Source organism: Lupinus angustifolius, chromosome LG17, assembly GCF_001865875.1.
Source record: "Lupinus angustifolius cultivar Tanjil chromosome LG17, LupAngTanjil_v1.0, whole genome shotgun sequence".
Classification (NCBI taxonomy): domain Eukaryota; kingdom Viridiplantae; phylum Streptophyta; class Magnoliopsida; order Fabales; family Fabaceae; genus Lupinus; species Lupinus angustifolius.
The window spans coordinates 20,168,433-20,191,206 of record NC_032025.1 but is presented as its reverse complement, the minus strand read 5'-3'; the positions used below and the strand labels follow the sequence as shown (position 1 = coordinate 20,191,206).

General features: G+C 33.9%; 1 protein-coding gene across 3 annotated transcripts; it reads right to left on the bottom strand.

Annotated features, from left to right (window-relative positions):
* Nucleotides 1,873-18,657, bottom strand: LOC109331535 (alpha-glucan water dikinase, chloroplastic-like). Of its 3 annotated transcripts, none has more exons than XM_019566089.1 (34): nucleotides 18,545-18,657; nucleotides 18,201-18,447; nucleotides 18,031-18,075; nucleotides 17,477-17,586; nucleotides 17,265-17,340; nucleotides 17,059-17,150; nucleotides 16,813-16,966; nucleotides 15,607-15,828; nucleotides 15,133-15,471; nucleotides 14,918-15,031; nucleotides 14,716-14,814; nucleotides 14,484-14,621; nucleotides 14,287-14,375; nucleotides 12,686-12,820; nucleotides 12,304-12,466; nucleotides 12,095-12,181; nucleotides 11,826-12,011; nucleotides 11,453-11,515; nucleotides 11,290-11,352; nucleotides 11,141-11,200; nucleotides 10,721-10,873; nucleotides 10,517-10,600; nucleotides 7,690-7,866; nucleotides 7,500-7,606; nucleotides 7,145-7,358; nucleotides 6,336-6,439; nucleotides 6,008-6,146; nucleotides 5,717-5,842; nucleotides 5,130-5,240; nucleotides 4,620-4,718; nucleotides 3,456-3,629; nucleotides 3,250-3,342; nucleotides 2,974-3,089; nucleotides 1,873-2,316 (listed from the first exon to the last, which is right to left on the bottom strand). In XM_019566089.1, the coding sequence occupies exons 2-34, from the start codon at nucleotides 18,420-18,422 to the stop codon at nucleotides 2,112-2,114; spliced, it is 4,359 nt and encodes a 1,452-aa protein (XP_019421634.1). In that variant the 5' UTR covers nucleotides 18,423-18,447; nucleotides 18,545-18,657; the 3' UTR covers nucleotides 1,873-2,111. The 3 variants fall into 3 exon arrangements, with proteins under 3 accessions (XP_019421634.1, XP_019421635.1, XP_019421636.1); XM_019566090.1 differs by having other exon boundaries at nucleotides 18,031-18,072; nucleotides 18,201-18,446; XM_019566091.1 differs by lacking the exon at nucleotides 15,607-15,828 and having other exon boundaries at nucleotides 18,201-18,446.

Sequence of the window (22,774 nt, the reverse complement as noted above, 5' to 3'; positions counted from 1 at the left end):
TCATCTATAATGATCATTCGAAACTGCATATTTTTGCACCGATGTTCCCGGGTGTAAGGTTTATCACACCGAAAACATAAGCCCTTGTCACACCTCTCCCTTATCTTAGATTTTGTCAAATGCTTGAACTCCCCTCCTCTTGGTTGAATACCTTCGGTAGCCGGTTTCTGAACTAGCCTTCCCACACTATTACTATCAACAAAGCTGTCACGCTTGCTCTCCCAAGCCACTTTAGATTCCACAGTTACTATTTTAGTGTAGAGACTACTACATTGACTTCCCCCGTTTAGGCCTGTATAACCATAGCCTCCCTTCTTGCTGAGTACCACGTTCTTCTATTCAATCAATAACACTTTTTGTATAATATCATATAAAGATTGAAGCTCATACAATTTTACCTCAGCCTGAAGTTCTTCCTTGAATCCATTCAGAAATATGCCTCTCGCAAACTCTTGATCGATGGTTCTCAAAGCCCCAACATATTTCTCAAATTCCTCCACAAACTCCTCCATTGAATCGATCTGTTTGAGAGACAACAATTGTTCAAACGGATTCTGGACCATGGATGGCTGAAAACGACGAATCACGATGATCTTGAACCCTTCTCAATTCGGCCTCGAGTTGCACTTCTACCACCAATGGAACCAACTCAACACATTCCCCTCGAGGGCTATAATAGTCGCCTACATCTTCTCATCTTCCGACAATACTTTCAATTGGAAGTATTGTTCCAACCGGTGAGTCCCAACCGAATGCATCATCACTGGAAAAAATCGGAATCTCCAACTTCCGCCAACGCATCATCGCTTGTGCACCTCCTCTTCACCGCGAAACGAACTGCTCACGAAACCTTCCCGGTTTGGACTTTCAGTGTCGCGACTCTTGCTGAGCTTAACCACTAAATTGACGATCTGCTCCTCGTGCTTCTTGGCCAACGCTTCCGCAAATTCCAGACGTGTTCGCATCCCCTCGCGTTCTTTTTCCCAATCTTCCCCCGATCTCGTCATGCTTCGCGTCTTCATTCAACAGTGGCGAAATCACAGCACTTCTCAGGGCACCAGAATCGGTGCTCTGATACTAGTGTTAACACCGTTAATAGAACAATAATTGAAGATCAAAGAAGAAGAAATCGATTCGGGATCAATGCTATCCCGAATACTAATGCACTTTATTCAATTTGGGAATATATGAATTACAATGTAAGAGAGAACCCTAATTAATTCTCATGAACCAATCCCATACAAGAGTATTTCCAAAACTATCTTCTATTACTCCATATTCTCTATTTATACAATTCCCCTCCTACATAAAGCAGTTATTGGCAGTTACAACACCTACCACGCTGCACGCTGGCAGGTTCAGTGGCTACAGTGCCACGCGAGTCAATGCCACACGGGTCAGTCCCCAAGTTGTCATGTGGACGCCTCTTATGCACTCTAATGATGGGTGTCGTTTAACTCTATCAATGTTGGTCAAGTTACAAACTTATTTGATGAAATGAGAGACTATGTGGGATCAATGGTTAAATAACACTATATTAGACGACCTTAACTCTTAAGTATTCTTGATTTGGTAGCTCAAATATGTTCAAACTTACTACTCCTTTTCCAGTTGCTATAGTGGCCATAGAACTCCACCACTAATATCACCTTTCAAATGAGGGCGAACTTGGATCACATCACAATTGATCTAGAGTGCAAACATCAAACTCAAGAAACGATGGAATAGAGCATCACACCAATGATATTAACATGCGTTATGCAGAGTTTAGGTTGAAATAATAAATTCAATCACATATTGTTGAACCTAACCATATTCCATAAAAATAAAAATAAATCATGCTTAGGAAGAAGAAATTCACATAAATATGTTATAAGAAAAAATGGAATATAAAATTTTCTAGATTTATATTAGTCAATGTTACACTTATAAATTATTTATTGTTTTAATCTATCATATAAACTTACATTAAATCTATCAAACCAAATTTGGTAATCTTCAGGTTTAGTCTCAAACTAGCAGAAGCTTCCTCAGTCATGTTTGAAGCGCAATGTTGGACAGGGATGACATAGTTGAGGTAGATGGATTAGGTGATATGGGTGTGTAGAAGCTTACATTTGTGGTCTTGTCTGGACAACGTAGACTTTGCCATCCCTGATAACACCTTCAATGTCCTGAGGAGAGCCATATAACTCTTCAATTGCATTTCCTGCACCAGCAATGCTTGACAGGATCGACTGCCGAAAATTACCGTCAATGATCAGTTGATCAGATGAGTAATCAAGCACCACTTTGTCCTCTTCATCCATGGGCACACTGTTTTATGGGGAAACTCAGTTAACCGATGTCAGAAAACACAAATTTTTGTTTTCAGAAAATATAAATTCGAAGAGATAAAGGACAAATTAATCCCTCTATGCACATACTACGCACAAACTGAAACTCTACCGACCAATTGTCAGCAACATAAATAGGCTTTATTTGTTGTGACATTGAAAAAGGTAACATGCCTTTGACCAGTTCAGTCCTTTTACTATCTCATTTTTTATCTCTCACCAAATATGAAGTCAAAAAGTGCTTCCAAGTGGAGGGGAATGAGAAAGAAAAGAAATGCAGAAAGAAAAAAAAAGAATGAAGAAACTTGATCGTTTTCACTTAACCGTTGGTAAGAACTTTAGCAAAAATAAAAGACCAAAATGTGAGATACACTTCAATACTCAGTGCAATGTGCGCGGAGATATAAGACTATAGTCTCATCCTTACACCTAAAAGTTTTAAACTGAACACAAGTTTCGAGTATGACTTCTGCATCTTTGATCTAATATTTGTCCCAATTTCATCTTGTTCCAAGGGGCAAAAGTTAAATGATAACTACTTGGTTTATATAAAATTTAAACAAGTAAACTCAAGTTGCTCTTCAAATCTGTATTTCTACTAAGATGTTCATTGAAGAAAAGATATGTCAAAGTTTACCTGTCATAAAGGCCAGCACCAGCATAACCTTCTAGATCTTCACCATTGGAATCAGACCGAAAAATAATTGACCGTCTTATAAATAGGCCAATAGGTTTGCTAGGATAACCCAAGACCTAAATAAGCCCAAAATCATTAGCTAAATAATGTATAGAAAAATGCAGTAGTGGTAAAAGTAAGCTTCAAATTCCACTATGATGTTCTTATATTAAACATAATGATATAAGAATGGTAACTATGGATACTATATCAGAAAATATATGACAAAAAATTTACCCGAGGGGAGTTCAAATCATGTTTTTTGCAGATAAAACTCAAAGCACGACCTGGATATGCTCCAACCAGTGTTTCTCCTAGTCCCTTAACCACCTATGTAAAAAGAGTATCACCTCAATGTCATTGCTTCTTTCTTCAAATGGTGAATTTGTTTCTTAAAGTGTGTGGAAGCATAGCCACAAAAACATGACACCAATGAACTATACCTCTGCATATATTTCTGAAGAGTCCCCAGAGGACGGATTAGTTGTGTGGATGACAAAAGCATAGTCAGCATTTATCACTTCCTGAACAAGGACAGACATGGAAAGATAATCGTGGTCGAGTTTCACTTTTCTTGTGCTGAAGTATGCCCTTTCATTCCACTTGGAGCCCCACACCTTTTTGTGAAGCAAACAAATCAAATGACATTGGTTCATGAGCACTAAATATGATTACACATGAGTACCATAAAGAATTTTTAACTAAAATTTGAAGATAAATAAGACACACATCTAAAATAGCTATTTTTGAATACGTTTGTTTCGATTGCAGCATGTCTTAATGCAGCAATTGAGAAAACATTGTGAAAATCAGCAAGGAAAAATTCATTGCTACATACTTCAATTAATAAAATCTAAGGTTTTTAACCCATTGGAGACATGTCATATTAAGAATTTTCATGACAAAACCAATAGTAAATGGCAGCCTAATGCAAGAGACTAGTACCAAGTGGCACATAGAGAGGGTGGAAAACCAAATAATAAATTCAAAAAAGTAATAATATATTCTCCTACCAAGTCCTCTTACAAATCCTCCTACTCATAAAAAAGTAGAGACACATGTCACTTATAAACCAAACATTAATAAAGAAAGTACCAAATTATCACCTTGTGACACATGTCACTTTTTCTCATGGTGTAGGAAGATATATCATTTTTCAATTCAAAATTCAAAATTCAAAATGTTGGTAAACTTAAGCTTGAGGGGGTGTTAGAAAATATGTCACGATATCTTAAATTATCTTGCAGGACATATCTAGAAGATATTTAGATATTGAGAATATGTCATATTATTATGATTATAAAAGATTTGTTTGGAGAGTATTTTATGATTGATATTACTTTATTTTATCTTTTGTTTTCTTGTTTAATTTTTTTAATTAGGAATCTAATATTAATATAAATATGGATTAGTGTTATGTCTTTTGTATCATATCATCACTCACAATAGGACCAATAGCACTAACTACTCGGCTAAAGTAGAGCCAAAAATAAGGAAAGAAATATTTTCTCATAATCTTCATACAATCTACAAAAAGTACATGATTTTAAGAAAACAAACATCAAATCTAGTGAGTGTAATGTACTTTGTGTGGAGATAAGTTTCACCTTCTTTATAGCTTTCCATGCTTGCTCCCAGCGTTGTTCACCATCATCACCCGGCCAAGGCATTCCAGAACTCTTCATCTTAACCTTCAATTCCTCTACCTAAAGATAATTAATTCATTAGCTTCGTCTATAAGATTGATTCTATATCATTCTACATGGAGGTGTCCAAAATTTTATCAAAATAGCAAAGAACTTTAGACTACATATCAACTCTTTGTAGTCCACTTGGACAAAAAATGGGGAAAAGAAGGGAAAGGGAAGGGATATTTGGGGGGTCAAAACAAGCAATAGAAAACCTTGAATCACAACCAGGCTTTATCCCACCAGGTGGATTGGCTACATTAATCAAATCATGCCAATGGGAGCAAAATTGGAAACCACATTTTCAATGAATTTAGAGTGAACCTTCACTAAATTCATATGTAGTTATCAACTTATCATAATCAAATGAAGGGAATACATGTCATATTGTGTCAATGAATGTTAAGCATACAGCTATAAAGAACATACCAACTGGGATGGTGCATTCAACTGTAAAACTGTTTCACGAATCTCCTTGAGGGCACTAAAATCTCCCTCGGTTAACTTCTTCTTCAGAACATTGACCTTCTCAGCAATAGCCTGTTAGTTAATATACAGTCCAAAACTTCATTAAACTGCGGGAAAATCTTGCAAAACTATAATTTCAAAGACTAAATGAAAAAAATAGTAATATAATGGGAGATAGTTGAGAGAGTTTTAAAGCTTGAAACCAAAGGATGATTAACCTTCAAATATAAGTTTGCATGCTGGAACCCCATCTTAAGGCTCCTATACGAGGGTTTTAGATTATATTATATTTTTAGAAAAAATAGCTGTTTTTTTTGCCAAAACAATAATCTGCATAGGACGGTGATGTTTGGCAACCATATAATCTGTTTTCTACGGTCCTAGATCGAATAAAACAGGTTAGCAATTCAACTGCTGAAATCAGAAGCCTATGTGTATATCAACTAAAAAATAAATCCAAGTACTTGACAAATATAGTAAATCCAAACAGAAGATAACCACAGAATATATGCTGCACAGCTCATATGTAACATGATAGTGTGCAGAACCTGATTTGATTTATCAGAAAGGACATGTTCAAAAACTCCAAATGGTAAGGCAACAGAGGTGGGGATTCCAACCCATGAAGGCACTTTTCCTTTTAAATAAGAGATATTACGAGATTTCGCTCCAACCTGAACAGACACAACCATAAGCTAGTTATGCCGAAGGACACAATATAAAGACAGTGTACTTACACATATCTGGTGTTTGGGAAAAAATGATGGCTAGAAAGATAGAGACTTAAGTAAAAACAAATGTAACTTCTTAAGATTGACACTGCATTTTTAAAATCTAACCATTTCAACAGTGAATTCCTCAGACGAAACAGCATATCTCCCACTAAACTGTTTTTTGACCAAAGATATGGGTGACCCAGAACCAAATTCTTGCAGGTGAGTTGATTTGTCATCGATAAACTCACTCTCCTTGACCTCACTGTGAGAATTTCCAGAAAAGAAACAAAAAGAGTATAAGAAAGATAATAAAGTAGAGCAATTTATGTTGTGCAGGAGGAGATAGCTTGAGTGCTTTATCAACAAGGTATTTCATCTCGAATAATGGGATATGAAAATAGCACAAGCCAATGAAGTTTCTTCTGACTTGAAGATAAAGCAGAAATGTTACCTATAAACTACATCAGCTGATGTGGGTTTTAAGCGCAACAACTTTCCTTTATTTGCTTGGAGTTCAGCCAAGATATTAGGATCAAAGCATGTAGCAAAACACACCTGAACAACATGAGAATTTAGTTCAACAGTCAATGCATATGAAAATCTTATTTAGAAAGAAAATATCTTCATTCTTTAAGATTTGTTGTACGTGTAAACAAATCTTAAGAACTAAATATCATTTGTAGGATGGATTCCTGATAAATCTCATTGGATAGGAATGTATATATAGATATATATGTGTGTGTGTGTATGCGTGTCTGTGTAGACACACAATTCCACATTAACAAAAGGTCCTCTTTGCACTCTATCAATATATCATTACATATACATTTTTCTTTATGAACATAATATGAAATCACCTACTTCGTAACATACTTATCACCATCCAATTTTTCAAAATGTTGGCATGCAAGATCAATATGACAATTACTTTATAATTTATTTACTGGGTTAATGAAAATCACATTCTATAACAGGTTAGGTGATAGCATAAGTGTGACAAGTCTCAAGCCTCAAAACATTGTTGATTGGCTAACTATTAGTTTCTTTCAACATATAGTTGTTGATAAGTGTCTTGATTGCAGTTTGACCATACATTAAAATATATTATTATATAAGAGCTTGTGGTTTGACTATATATGCTTATCACGCACCAAATCAAACCTACAATACACAGATCAATCATTCGCTGATAATTGCCTCTTATATATCAGCAAAAAAATAAAACAAAATGAAATAAACTGGCTATCCAAACCATGACACCTTGCTGTTTCTTGCTCGCACAGAAACGTGAGATAGGACATCTGGCATATCAGGTGTCAGGACAGCAACTGCCCCATCTGGAATTTCTTCCTCTCCTTTCACCCTCTTGGCAACCAAAATTGTAGGCCGCTCATATGATTTGTTCTGAACAGTAAGCAACTCATCCACAACCTCCACATATCCAATGGTTTCAACTGGGCTAATAACCTGCCAGCTGTTCCAGGCCATCCAGAATTGCATTAGAAGGTTATCACTATCAAAACAACTGCATAATGATATGACAGTCTAATCTGATAATTATATTATATTGAAGATGAAATGAGAGACTAAAGTTGAACAAGCATGATAATTCCACCTGCCAAGATTTGCTGTCTTTCGGAGTACAGGATCCAGTCGATTAAGAAGAGTGGACAGAGAAGCAGCAGAACCAGCACGTATCATTTCTTCAGTAAATATTTCGATCTGCAAGAGAAGATTTCAGGGGAGAGAACCCATAGGGGATTGAAAACAGGAAAAAAAGAAAGACGAAAATAAAAATGACATACAGCCCATCTGTCCACGCCAAGTAGTGATCCAAGGTATTCTGCCGATGGTTGCAGAATTTGCTGGTATAACTCTGCTTTGTTTGTGAGTGCAAGGCGTGTTCTGTCAAGAACTGATTTTGCATACAATGCCCAATGAGTGTCTTTACTCTTGCACATGCTTAAAGCAATGTCCCATCCCTTCAAAGTAACAAAAAGGAACATTGAACTAAGGTGGATATTTTCATTTGTATTTTCAATTGTATAGGCAACTAGACATTGAACATCTTTAACACCTCATATATTACTTCCACTTAGCACCTATATTGCAACAGCATCAGTGGTATACTAGTGTTGTTATGAGCCTTAGAAATCATTTTTTAGGTGATCAACTTCTCACAAAGCAATCTCAAATTGATGTTGAATTGAGTTTATTTAGAAGGTGCCTTGTCCAAAAGAACTGCCCACATTGACCAAGAAAAAAATATGTGTACATAATGAATGAACAAAATAAATCATAATGAAGGTCATGACAGTGTCCAGAAGCAATCTTTAGCACATATCATGGATTTATTTTCTTTAAACTAATAACCCGTTTGCTACTTTTCCAAAATGCATTAAACAAAACATGATTAAAGCAGTGCAAAATTCAATTCTTTCCAGTTAAGTGAATAAAGTTTCAGATGACAGGCCACAAATATAGGCTTTATAAGCCGGAATATGCATCTATCTGGAAATGATGACGGGACTAGTGAACATGAAACAAAAACAGACATAAATAATAAAAATCATATACCTTCAAACAGTAGATAAGATCTTCATTGTCATCTGATGAAAGTGCAAGATTCTCAAGAACCATGCTGATGAAGTACATTATTTTCTGCATAGTCCATGCATCAGCATATCAGACTTTATATACTTGTGTATTTTTCTATAAAAAACACATATTGTAAATAAATGCAGTGAGAACAATTTAAGAATAATTAGAACAGGGAATCACTTCAGGTCCAGCATTGTTTAACTGCTCATATCCCCTTTCCACAGCTGTTCTAACTGTAGAATCAAGTGCAACATCTAAAAATAAAAGATCTTTAAGACGACTTTGGGACATCTTGAGTGATGGTTGGAGTTCCTGACGAGCCTCTAGCAAGCCCTATTGCAAAAAAAAACAGAGAAACACACATACATATATCAGAATTGGAATGTCTAGGGCATATACACAACTACAACAACCATCAACCCAACCTTTATCACACTAAGTGGGTTCGGCTACATGGATCGAACGATACCATAATGCTTTATCACAAATCATGTTCATTGACAAAACATTGATCTCTAAGTTTTTCTTAATCATCTCTAAGTTAAGGCATATATATGCAAACAAAAAAAGATTGTTGACTTTTATCAAAGCAGTATTAACCTCGAGAAGTGGCTCAGCATTCTTATCTTCAATGTTTTCCATGACAAACTGAAGTAACTCCTGCTTGAGACAAATCAAAGACATTATTTTCATAATTCAGACAACATAACAGCATTACAAACAGTCTCATAAAAGTTAGATAGCATTACAGGAAAACCAGATGGCAAACCAGAAACTGGATTTATGTTCACGCCAACCATGAATCCCTGACCCTGAAGAGCAATACAATACAAATTAATGACATGGAGATCTCACAAAATATAAGAACAAGATGGTGCCCTGGATAACAAGAAAACTTAAAATTCATGTTACCTCAGCTTTGTAGCCCTTACAATTTGTAATAGCAGATTCAAGATCTGCACCTGAATGAACTGCCTGCATATGATGTAATCAAACAAAATAATCACTTATAAAATTATTATCCCCAAGGTGAGTGAAATATGTCAAGGATACTGGGGTAGAGAACACAGGATTGGACAAAATCTTCTTACAAGCCCACTAATGAGGGAATGGAATTTGAAAATAAGTTCAAATAATATATGTAGCTGCAGTAGGTATAAAAAAGAACCATAACAAAAAGGAAAACATACTGAATAGAATCCAAGACAATTTTCAACTAATGTGCAATCAATAGCTGAAAAAGAAAGAAAAATACAACACATAATTAAGGCCACATGAATCAAACCTTCAAAGTCTTCATGTAGTTTCCCAGATCACGCAAAAGGCCTTCCTTCTGATCTCTCCCGAAGTTTGGTTCAGAATGGATAGCACGGTCGTAGCTCAGAAGACGTTCTTTTGTTATTCCATTGTCATTCAATGTTTTCCAGTACACACCAATATCGAAGTCACTATTTATATAATCAATCAGTGCCTGGAGTGATTTACCAAAATATCAAAGGTGAGGATGATGAGGAAAACCATAAAGAATTACAAAGACATAAACAGCTATATTACCTGACAGATTACAACATCATCAGGACTAGTATTATTGTGCAACTTTTGATGCCACTCCTCCATCATTCCACCCAAATCGTTATTCCTCTGGAGGTCAAACATAATTTTTCCATGCAAGTTAAAATCCATTTATGTGACAGACAGGAAGGATAAACAAGGATTTCATCTCAATCAAGCATAACAAACATGCAAATGAACATAATGAAGGTCATGACAGTGTCCAGAAGCAATCTTTAGCACATATCATGGATTTATTTTCTTTAAACTAATAACCCGTTTGCTACTTTTCCAAAATGCATTAAACAAAACATGATTAAAGCAGTGCAAAATTCAATTCTTTCCAGTTAAGTGAATAAAGTTTCAGATGACAGGCCACAAATATAGGCTTTATAAGCCGGAATATGCATCTATCTGGAAATGATGACGGGACTAGTGAACATGAAACAAAAACAGACATAAATAATAAAAATCATATACCTTCAAACAGTAGATAAGATCTTCATTGTCATCTGATGAAAGTGCAAGATTCTCAAGAACCATGCTGATGAAGTACATTATTTTCTGCATAGTCCATGCATCAGCATATCAGACTTTATATACTTGTGTATTTTTCTATAAAAAACACATATTGTAAATAAATGCAGTGAGAACAATTTAAGAATAATTAGAACAGGGAATCACTTCAGGTCCAGCATTGTTTAACTGCTCATATCCCCTTTCCACAGCTGTTCTAACTGTAGAATCAAGTGCAACATCTAAAAATAAAAGATCTTTAAGACGACTTTGGGACATCTTGAGTGATGGTTGGAGTTCCTGACGAGCCTCTAGCAAGCCCTATTGCAAAAAAAAACAGAGAAACACACATACATATATCAGAATTGGAATGTCTAGGGCATATACACAACTACAACAACCATCAACCCAACCTTTATCACACTAAGTGGGTTCGGCTACATGGATCGAACGATACCATAATGCTTTATCACAAATCATGTTCATTGACAAAACATTGATCTCTAAGTTTTTCTTAATCATCTCTAAGTTAAGGCATATATATGCAAACAAAAAAAGATTGTTGACTTTTATCAAAGCAGTATTAACCTCGAGAAGTGGCTCAGCATTCTTATCTTCAATGTTTTCCATGACAAACTGAAGTAACTCCTGCTTGAGACAAATCAAAGACATTATTTTCATAATTCAGACAACATAACAGCATTACAAACAGTCTCATAAAAGTTAGATAGCATTACAGGAAAACCAGATGGCAAACCAGAAACTGGATTTATGTTCACGCCAACCATGAATCCCTGACCCTGAAGAGCAATACAATACAAATTAATGACATGGAGATCTCACAAAATATAAGAACAAGATGGTGCCCTGGATAACAAGAAAACTTAAAATTCATGTTACCTCAGCTTTGTAGCCCTTACAATTTGTAATAGCAGATTCAAGATCTGCACCTGAATGAACTGCCTGCATATGATGTAATCAAACAAAATAATCACTTATAAAATTATTATCCCCAAGGTGAGTGAAATATGTCAAGGATACTGGGGTAGAGAACACAGGATTGGACAAAATCTTCTTACAAGCCCACTAATGAGGGAATGGAATTTGAAAATAAGTTCAAATAATATATGTAGCTGCAGTAGGTATAAAAAAGAACCATAACAAAAAGGAAAACATACTGAATAGAATCCAAGACAATTTTCAACTAATGTGCAATCAATAGCTGAAAAAGAAAGAAAAATACAACACATAATTAAGGCCACATGAATCAAACCTTCAAAGTCTTCATGTAGTTTCCCAGATCACGCAAAAGGCCTTCCTTCTGATCTCTCCCGAAGTTTGGTTCAGAATGGATAGCACGGTCGTAGCTCAGAAGACGTTCTTTTGTTATTCCATTGTCATTCAATGTTTTCCAGTACACACCAATATCGAAGTCACTATTTATATAATCAATCAGTGCCTGGAGTGATTTACCAAAATATCAAAGGTGAGGATGATGAGGAAAACCATAAAGAATTACAAAGACATAAACAGCTATATTACCTGACAGATTACAACATCATCAGGACTAGTATTATTGTGCAACTTTTGATGCCACTCCTCCATCATTCCACCCAAATCGTTATTCCTCTGGAGGTCAAACATAATTTTTCCATGCAAGTTAAAATCCATTTATGTGACAGACAGGAAGGATAAACAAGGATTTCATCTCAATCAAGCATAACAAACATGCAAATGAACATAATATCTACCTGGATAACAAGGATTTCATCTCGAATCCGCTGTCCCACATCACCTTCACCTCCACGACCAACAGTAGACATGATCATCCTCACAAGCTCCCTGTACTGTGGATAACTTGTATAAACATCTTGGAGCAAGTCTGTAAGCCTGTCCTGTGCTTTACTTATCTCACTGTTCCAATAGGTAAGAAATATTTGCGATCAGAAAAGGAACAAGTACAGACAGAAATACATTATCTTAAAATATATACATGTATATAGTAAATGAAGCCAAACCTAAAGCAGAAAGTTATATATTATGATTCACAATCACTATAATCCAGAGTGTAAAAAATATCTATTGTCCATAAGCGCATAAACCAGGTGAAGTAAACTTTTATAAGAAGTATACCGTGGCTTCACATTGTAATTTTTGTTCCATATGAGCTGCCTTGTAGCCATGAATCTCATCCATACCAAAATTCCTGCAAGACCCAATTGACCAGCATTTTTGGCTTCATCTATCAAATCCGACGCAATGTTAAATCTGAGAAAAAGTGGACGAGTGGTCAGCCCAGACTCAACTGAACAAGTGAGATCCTAAGAAATATTTTCGTCAACAAATTGAATGAGCAGTTATGCTATGTTAGATGTTTAAGAGTAAATTTTCAAATACCATGTTCATGGATTATTAGAAGCAAAACAACAACATGCCAAGAAATTCCTCATTCAAGTGGCACTATGTTGGGAAAATGAGTAATGGTTGGATTAACATTTGAAAAAGGAAAGAAAAAGTTATCTATATTACTTTTAATGAGTGATCATGCTTAAAGCAACACCAACAAAAACTAAGCACTTGACAGGGAATGCACAATATGATCAGTAAAAAGAAGGGGGCAGAAAATCAACTTTCAAATTGAATACAATAATAACAGGTAAGATTGCTGAAGTATGACCTGAATGTGCTTAAAGTTAAAGGTAGCAAATAAAGCTAGCGCTTATAGTGGACTGGTTGAATATGGGAGATGTAGGCTTGCTCATAAAAGAGGCATGTGCGACCCCAGATCCAAGAGATAGGTAAGCCCGCAAGAAGCAGTACAGAAATAGAAGGTGCTAAGTTACAAAGCATTATCAATAGACAACAGACAACTCTCTGTGAAAAGATTAAGGCATTAAGCTGCTAGGTGGAGGCTCATTAATGACTTTATATCTAGTTGTTGCAACGGAAGCGATCGTTATGCAGCATTGGCTACGAGCAATCAAATGAAGCGCATAGAATAAATAGAAGAGAAGAAGACAAGAGAATTTGTTAATGGGATTCAATCAATTGCACATACATCCCCCAGAGCATTGAGCGGCTACCAAAATATTATTAAAGTTATTAGAAATTAAGGATTACAATTTACAAGCTCTAGCACATCCATGTGTCCAAGGTCAATGAAATGTTTCAAATTGGTGCTTATATTTTATGTATATTATAACAATGGACTTGAGTCCAATAAATAACAATGGTCTCTCACTTCCATTCTAATATTGGGCAATGTGAGATTTCATACAATAACATATTACAAGCATTCCCAACATATCTTATGAACACCCTCACACAAGAGCTCCTTGGACTTGAAGCATGGACAACGCATAGGCTCACCACATGCTGCGCTAAAATTCAAATTTTATTTCAAGAATATAGTTGGAAAGAATCAAACTCATGAACACTACGCCATAAAGGCTCAAATAGCATATTAATAAATGACCAGCTCCCAAAAAGCATAAGTTGATATGTGAAGACCCATACATGGGCCGAATACGCCATATTGCTCTATCCTAAAATCAAATTCCCAAAAGTAGGAGGTTAAATATTTCATTGAGAACATAAACAAAATTAATCATCACGATAATTTATCATCTCATAATTATCAATAACTCCCAGGAAAAATTGCAGTTTTTGAAAACATTGGGCCCGTCTTTAAGCCACGTTTCTTTAGCAGAAAGAGTTTTTAAGGGATTACTTACCTATGCATGAAGGACTTTTGTGCCTCACTTTCCATTTCTGCAATTTTATCCAACAAACCCTTTGCTGTACCTTTGGCGTCACCAAAATCCTTTCAATGGAACAAAAAGAAAACTCTTGTTTGTTAAAATAACAAGGTGAGACCAATGAAGATAAGTTGATCAAGAGGAACAAATATTACAATGTCAAGAAGTATAACCTTTTGTATTTGCTTCTTCCCACCAAATTCAATAATAAAGTTTGACCCATTGTTCTTTATCCATTTTCCACCTGACAGAATGACAAAAGGTATTCCTTTAAAAGTATCATCTTTAACCTCTATGTCTAAGGTCTGGACCTGAAAATTTGATTGATGTGATTAGGTTTTCTTTAACTAAGATCTCAAAGGCCAAGGAGACTTAAAATACAACTTTAATTTAATTTGTAGACACCTCATAAGAAAGGTGAGATGAAGAGCCAGCTTTAAAAGGAGTTTCAGCAGCCCCTTCCATAGTAACAGACCCCGGGGGTAGAGCATTTGCAGGTGGTACCTAAGATTGCCAGTGTGATTCATGGAGAAAAAAATGCCCATGGAGATATACACAAAAAGGAGATATAATTGTCAGTTTAGAGTTAGCAAATTAACAAACTCACCAACCACTCTCCACCTCCTGGTGTTCTAGTTAATGCCCAGTGAAATGTAACAGGCACTTTGGAGTCTGTAGCCAGATGAATATTTGTCTTATCATCATCCTTAGTAACGAGGACCTTGATATGAAAGAGTATCAATTTAGGATCATCACCAAAAGAATACCAGCTATGAGAAAGAGATGGAAAGGGAAAACACGAATTTGATGAAATTGTCTCACCAGGAGATCACCATCAGCAAGCTTGTGAATTTTCTTATTCAAAACAAGACTCCCATCATACTCTTCTCTTGCCTTGGCATAACTCTCGATTATTGTCAAGGTCTTTGAAGATTCAATATATTGTTCAACTATATTTTCCACCACATTTCTGTTGATAAGCTTTGTCAAATCTCTTTTTTTCCTCTGTATTCTTTGAACGTTAAAGTATTCTTTGGTGTTCAATTGTTTGGCAACTTTAGTTTGTATCTCTCCTTTGGTAATCTTCTTCCGTATCTCATCCACAGAAGCCCCCTTCTCAAGCTCAGATAGCAAGTCTTTTCTTGCTTCCTCAAATTCCATCTTTGTCAATTAAGCAATGAGTGAAGACGTCTCATTAGATACTTAGAGCAATTAATGAACATTGCAATTTTGACAATCTAAGAAAGCAGTAGTCAACAGAAAAAGGAAAAATCAGAAAGGCTATTATGAAGTTACAAGTTGTTGTTCTGGAGAGTAGTTAGGCTTCCCAGCTTTCTCCCAACGTATAAAAGCTTGAATCTGTACAAGTTCATCAGGGATGGTCTTTGGTTCATAAACAGTAGGCTCCTTAACTTCAGTGGCATTCGTTTTGTTAGTTAACCTTGCACGGAGGTCTTGTACAGAAGTACCCCTAGTTACTTCCTCTAATAGTTCACGTCGAGCAGCTTCATATTCCTCCTAACATGGTAGAGGGGAAAATCATATACATGTCTTGGGTATGGCAGACAAATTGTATTAGTTCCAACTTTAAAATTGAAATATTGCAAGCTCACAGGTCTATCAAATTCCAACAACCACAAAAGAATGACAGCACTATACTAGCCATTTCCCTGACCATCATGTCTGTATCAATATCAATCACATATTACTCTAAGTCTCTATTTTCTTTTTTCCTTAATTATATAAAACTGTCTGATTCAACATAATCACACTTCATAAATAACCATAATAAAAAGGTATTCCTGTTCTAACAATTGATTATTTCATTAGGAAACTAAAGGTAGTAGAAACATTAATTTAATAATCAACCTCTAATACAATTATCAACTTTTTTAGAGTGGTTATCATGCTAGTGGATGTTCAAAGTTAATTTTGAAAAAATCAAGAATAGATGGAATTTACAAGGTAAGTGCCTATTCGACAGGCACAATGAAATGATATTCTTATTTCTATGTCATGTTAGTGAAGAAAGGGGTGCTGCTTCTAGTAGTTTCATTCTCCACCACAGGTCAAAGCTTCTGACTACCTATTTCACGGAAGCTAAAGTCAAGCATATCAGAGAGAGTTTTAAAGCACATTGGACAGGATCCTAGAACCATCTTAAATAAGGATAGCACCAGAAGTAAAGCTACAGAATACATAAGTTCACTGTTCACATGAACACAGCACTGATTGGAAGAATTTACAGAGCTAATGAGTGCCAGAGGTTTCTATGGCATGCATAATCAAGAACATGTACCCCGGCTATAATTAAAAAGAATGTAATACATTCTTCAAAGGTGAAGCAAAAAAGCAATATTGAAATGAAATTGGAGAAAAAACAAACTAAATGGGAAAACCGGGAAATCGAAAAAGAATTAGCTGAACAAATAAAAGTAGAAAGCAAACTGGAAGATTTGAAGCTAATGGGAATATGAAACATATGATCACTCGATTACTGACCTTCTCTTGCTCTGGAGTGTATATCTGCTTACCCTTTCGTTCCCACCTAATATATGCTTGAACTTGTACAAGGTCTTCAGGAACTGAAACCTGTTGAGCTAGCCTATCTTTTACCGGTAACTTGATGTGAAAGTTCTCACCATTGTTTTTAAACCTGTACTTAGATAAAAAAGAAATAATTATTTTCAATTTTACCATAATACTATAAATTGAATATAGGGGACAAATGGAACAAGATAAACGCACCACTTATTCTGAGATTCATCAAGTATAAGGAACTCAATAGCTTTTGCAGCAGGATCATCAACTTCTATTTTAAGGAAGGATCCTGAGCCGGACTAATAAGAGAAAAGTAAAAGAAAAAGTAGTCAAACCAGAATTAAATTAGTCAAGTCAGTATATTGATTTTTGTGGAAAAGTTTTATCTTTTGAAATTATTATTGGAAGCTTACTTTCACAAAAGGAGTTCTAAGAGCTCTGTTCTTATAAACTTTAGTTCCATCTGGGGAACGAGAAGGAAGTACCCACCTAGAAACAAGAGACAAGTATAAGTGAAAAAATCACCTTCAAATTACAAGGTAGATTACAAGTTGTTATTACCTAGTCCAAACACCTAAAACATTCGAGTATTAAGAAATAACTTAAAAACTTGTACTCAACATACCCTTGCCTATCATGTACAACTCCCCAATGTAAAACCAGAGAGCCACTACTATTTGAAACCTGAATATCCACTTGTCTTGCAGCTACTGGAGCTGAGGAATTAACAACAACCTGCTCCATTGAATACAAGCATCCATTAGCTAAAAGGTTATTAAAATTTCGTTTATTATTTAGGCTTAACATATGTTTTTAGTCATTCAAAGTTTAGGGAACTTTTTTGGTCCTTATAATTTTTTCTTGAATCCAGTAAACAGCCTCTCCGCATGCAGAGTACATCTGTATTCTCAGACCCCACTAGGTGGCTATCCTTATGTGTTCCAAAAATTAGGATTGAGTTTCTATCGATAATATGCCAATATCACAATTGGTCACATCGGCAATAAGTATAACACATGTCACATGTGGGTTTTAGCTATTAAAACCAAGTTTTTGAAACACACAAGAGTGAAAACTTTAGAAAACAATTTTATACGAATTAAAATCAAAATTCGCAAAACTCCTCTGGGACCAAAAACATATATAAACCATATTATTTGTAGTTTTGTACATACATACCTGCAACTCAAGATTTCCTTCAAGATTGAACTTCCCTGAAAGCTGCTCCAGTGTGAATAGAACATCAAGTTTAAGTTAATAAACAAATATACATTACGGAACAAATTCAGTACGCGGTATACAATGTTAACGAGAGAATCCAATACAGCATTGTTGAAAAGATAACATACATCTTCAGAAGCCGCATTACTTGTTAACACAGCACACGGATTAACAAATCGATGTTGTTGATGCTTTTCCTTCAGTTTCTTCACACAAAACCTGTTCCCGCGAAAATTAGTTGAAAGCAGAAACTTGTTCTTCGATCCTAATCTGTTGCCACAAGAATTCACCACCTTACTTTGATAAATCAAAGTTTGGTGAAAGATACTATGGCTCACACTGTTACTCATAATCCTTCGATCCACTCCTTTTTTTCTGCAGATTAAATCGCAATCATCATTTCTAAAACTGTTCAATTCATTAGATTAAGTAAAAATTACGATGCGAGAAAAATGGAAAAACGAAAAGGAACCTTCGATCGAAATGTGATGAGAAAAATGAGAATGAGAATCGAAATTGAAAGGAAAATTGCGAAGATGATTCTTCGCGGTTTGAAGTGAGTGTGAATGAATGATAGCGGTTGATTCACTTCAACTGAGAGATACTAATATTGGTTTATGATTACGTGGCGCAATTGGATTGGGTATTCCTTCGTTTGAGAGAAACACGTGGAGTCCGTTAGATTTCTTTACCAAATTAATTTCAATTATGCTATTCTCATGATTGATGTCATATTTTAAGACATATTTAATAATAATAAGACATGGTAAATGATATAATAATAATGTATAAAATATATATATTTTATTGTATATATTTTTTCTCTTAACTCTATATTCACATTTTCAATTTAGAAGTTTTATAAAACATTCCTCACAATTGTTAAAGGTGATCACCATCTAAATACGTATGTTATGTATACATAGGTTGAATTCATTAATCTTGTAATAAGAAAATAGTATTATGAGTTTTATATATTATTGTTGCATCATGTTTAATTATTATTGACTTTTTGAAAAAAGTAATCAAAATACATGATGAATGAAATAATAAATGTATATAAACTTTTATACCCATGGTATATAAATTTTACATTTTACAGCAAAACACATAGAATTAATATCATAAACATTTATGCTCACGACAAAATAGGAATTGCTCTCCAAACACCATAAAAATGAAAATATGCCGACATACACTAGAAAATCTTAAAATACTCTTTACGATAAGAGTTAATTTTGTAATTTTTCTTCACTGGACCTCCCATTTTGGTCAATTGAGCAGACCACTTTTTCTAGATTCTGAGTACTTGCTTGATGGATCCAAGACGTGCTTGATAGATAAAATATTTTTTGGTTTCCTACGTGTATCATTACATTAGAGACAATCATGTTCGAGTCAGAAACATCCACAAGCGCGTAGTGCTAATTCTTCCTGTAGATATTTTTTCATCCACGAGACTTGAATCCAAGATCTTGTTTAAAGAAATCAAACATATATCACTTGAACTAGCGTACATTAGTGATAGATACAATATGTTATATAGTAATAAAATATCTTTTCCCTTTAAATAAAGAATATATACTTTTCCATTTAAAAATTATATCATGTCTTTTATCCTTTTCATATTTCTATATATGATTAACTCATCTATGGCTTTGAATAATGGTAGGCCATAAATATCTTATCCCTTCATTGTATTATTTTCATTTCAATATTTCAATAGATTCTCAATTACACGCTAGGCAAAGCAATCACTTTTTTTTCCAAAAAATTAATCAATCATTTTGAGAACAAAAAGTTTTTGTTTGGTGCATTTTTTAAGGAATAAGCTCATAACTCATATAATTATAGTTTTTGAATCTGACTATTAATATAAAATTTTGTTGATAGATAATGTGTAAGTACTTATAAGACTAATTCTGCATTTGATCCTGAACTCACTAAAAATTGAATTATTTAAAAGTTGGAAATCCCTTAACAAATTAATTAGAAAAAATAAAAGATAAAATGTAGGGATATATTAAGTGTGTGGTTGATATAAATTATGTTTTTAGTTTCAGTTTATAAACCGGAAGATTATAATTTATTAAGATCACAATTTGTTTATATTTAGGTATCTTAATTGAAAACTAAATATAAAAAAATATATTTTGTTTGGGTAAAGTAGAAAGATTATTTTTACATAGTAAATTATAGAAAAGAGTATGAGGTTATTTGTTTATGTTATGATTACTTTGGTTGTCTTTTACACTATTTTTTAAATATGCATTTTTTAATATTTATTATTATATATATTTTTACTATAAATTTTTAATATTGCATAACATAAGCTAAAAAAATTAAAATAAATACAATATAAAAACCAATATCAATATTAAAAACAACATGACATACAATTAAATAGAAGTTGGTAAACATGAATTACATAATTCAAAAAATAAATAATACACAAATATCGAGTTTTATACAAAAGTTTTAATAAATTATGGTGATGATGGGAAGAGTTATGAAGTTTGGTGGAAGAAGAAAATAGAGGAGTGAGAAAAAGTTATGATGTGCTCAAATAAGAAGTGAAAAAATTGAAGAAAAAAAATAAACTAACAAAAAATAAACCTACACATGATTTTGGAGCTTCTACTTTGAGTTTAATTTTCATTAAAAAAACGTTAAGTTTATAATTTCATTTGGTTGCCAAATATACATAGTTTACGATAGTCTCAAAATCGATGGTATAATGTACCAGACTCTTACTTAATTAGTTCTTGAGATAATAAATGTATACACTTTTACTTCTACAAGGAAAGGGTTTATTTTAAGGATTTAAACTCATGATCTTATAATTATTAACCAACAATTTTACCATTATACGAGTTTACCCTCATGAACAAATATAATAATATGCATTCCAAATAGAAGGATTTGATAAATAAAAAAACACGGTCGACACAAAAGAAAGAAATACAAAATGATTTGACATTCATCACATGAAAATGGTAACCAAGCATCACACATGAAAGATACTTGTCCAACCACACAAGCAAAGCCAACCTTTCATTTATGCATGGCTGAAGCCGATTTGCATGCTTTTGTGGTATCTTATATAGGTCATAAAAGATATCATAGGCATCTCTTCATTTTTCTATTAGGATTGTTTTGAGATCTTTTATCGGTTATAACATTATTTCAATTTCTAAGAAATAGAAATATATCTGGACCAAAAACTTTAAAGTATTATATATCTTAATTCATTTACTTATATATTCTTCAATTCATCCATTTTTATGCAATGTAGCACTTTTTTTTTACTCTCGATATATCCGACATTGTTGAACAAAAGGACGCTTGAAGTTGAGTTATGCTATATGTAAGACATAATTTTACAATTTTATATAATAAAAATAAAATTATCTATATCTCTCCTTACTTATTTTTTTCTCCATTTTTTATACATAAAGATATCTCCATATAAAATCTCACAAAATACATAACAACATGAACAAATTATACATCAAATATTATTAATTGAATTTAGGAGGTGTTATTTGCACCCCATGTTTAATTTTTTACATTCCTCACTTTTTTTTATTATAGTCCTTTTCTTATCTTCAAATATACACATACTCTTAGTTTTAACTTGTCACTCTTTCACCTCATTCCTTTCTTCGATCTCATTCCTTCCACAACACACCTAATTCCATTTGTTTTTTCACCAACCACTCTTCCACCTACATTTTTGAAATCATGTTCGGGAAACATGTCACTACTTTGTTACCTACATCAACGTTATAGAATGATAGTGAGACTCGAACCTATAACCTTCTGTACTCCCTTCCTTACGACCGCCCTCTTCAACATCAGACCACCTTAATGGGAGTTATAAGGGTGGTTTGATGGTAGGGTGTAGGAGATTGAGTGTGAAGTCTCACCCACAACAAAATACTAACATATTAACATACTAACAATTGCCGATAAAAAAAAACATTATAGAATGATATTTTTCTTAGTTTTTCTTTTACAATTTTTTTATCAAACATGGAAGAACATCCAACAAGGAAAGACAATATTTCAGAACAAGTAGACATGTTGAATAATGAGTCAATGGGATTATTTTTCTTCACTTTATAGAAAAACAAGCATTCATTTACATAACTTCATTTCCAAGAAAAGTCATTATGTAATGCAAGAGACACTTGAAGTGTACCCGCTTAATTAAACATGAATAATACAATAATACAATAACAGTGTATAAAAAGATTAGTCAAATTATATCCACAAAAAAAGCAAAGGTAAAAACTCCTAGCTCACACAAAAAAGCATGCAAAGACTAAACTAAAACTAATCCGAATAAAAAAGCATGTGGGATTAAAGATCAATTGCATTGAAAATGATCATCTTAATTCCAAAACCTATTTAAAGGACCATACAACTGTGTAAACAAATATAAAACTTACACGCTAGGCAAAGCTCTATAGAAATTACAAGTAATCCAATGCAATTAGAAACATAACCAAACTTTAATTTGATGAAAAAGAAAGTTCTATAAGTATTCTAGCTCAAATACCTTCATACACTTGAGAAAGAATAAACAATCTATTTACAATCTTTGCTATTTATTCACCCGCCCAGTGTAAAACTTGTAATATATAGCTATATTGTTCTTGTTGGTATTTTAACCACAACAAATCTTATTGACTTATTT

What these genes read in the sequence shown, in the direction of transcription:
- LOC109331535 (XM_019566089.1), bottom strand. Translation starts at nt 18,422, where the DNA reads ATGAGTAACAGTGTGAGCCATAGTATCTTTCACCAAACTTTGATTTAT. An exon ending in ATGCTGAGCCACTTCTCGAG is followed by an intron (nt 10,874 to 11,140) that starts GTTAATACTGCT and finishes TTTTTGCAATAG; the next exon opens with GGCTTGCTAGAGGCTCGTCA. An exon ending in TAAACAATGCTGGACCTGAA is followed by an intron (nt 10,601 to 10,720) that starts GTGATTCCCTGT and finishes TGGACTATGCAG; the next exon opens with AAAATAATGTACTTCATCAG.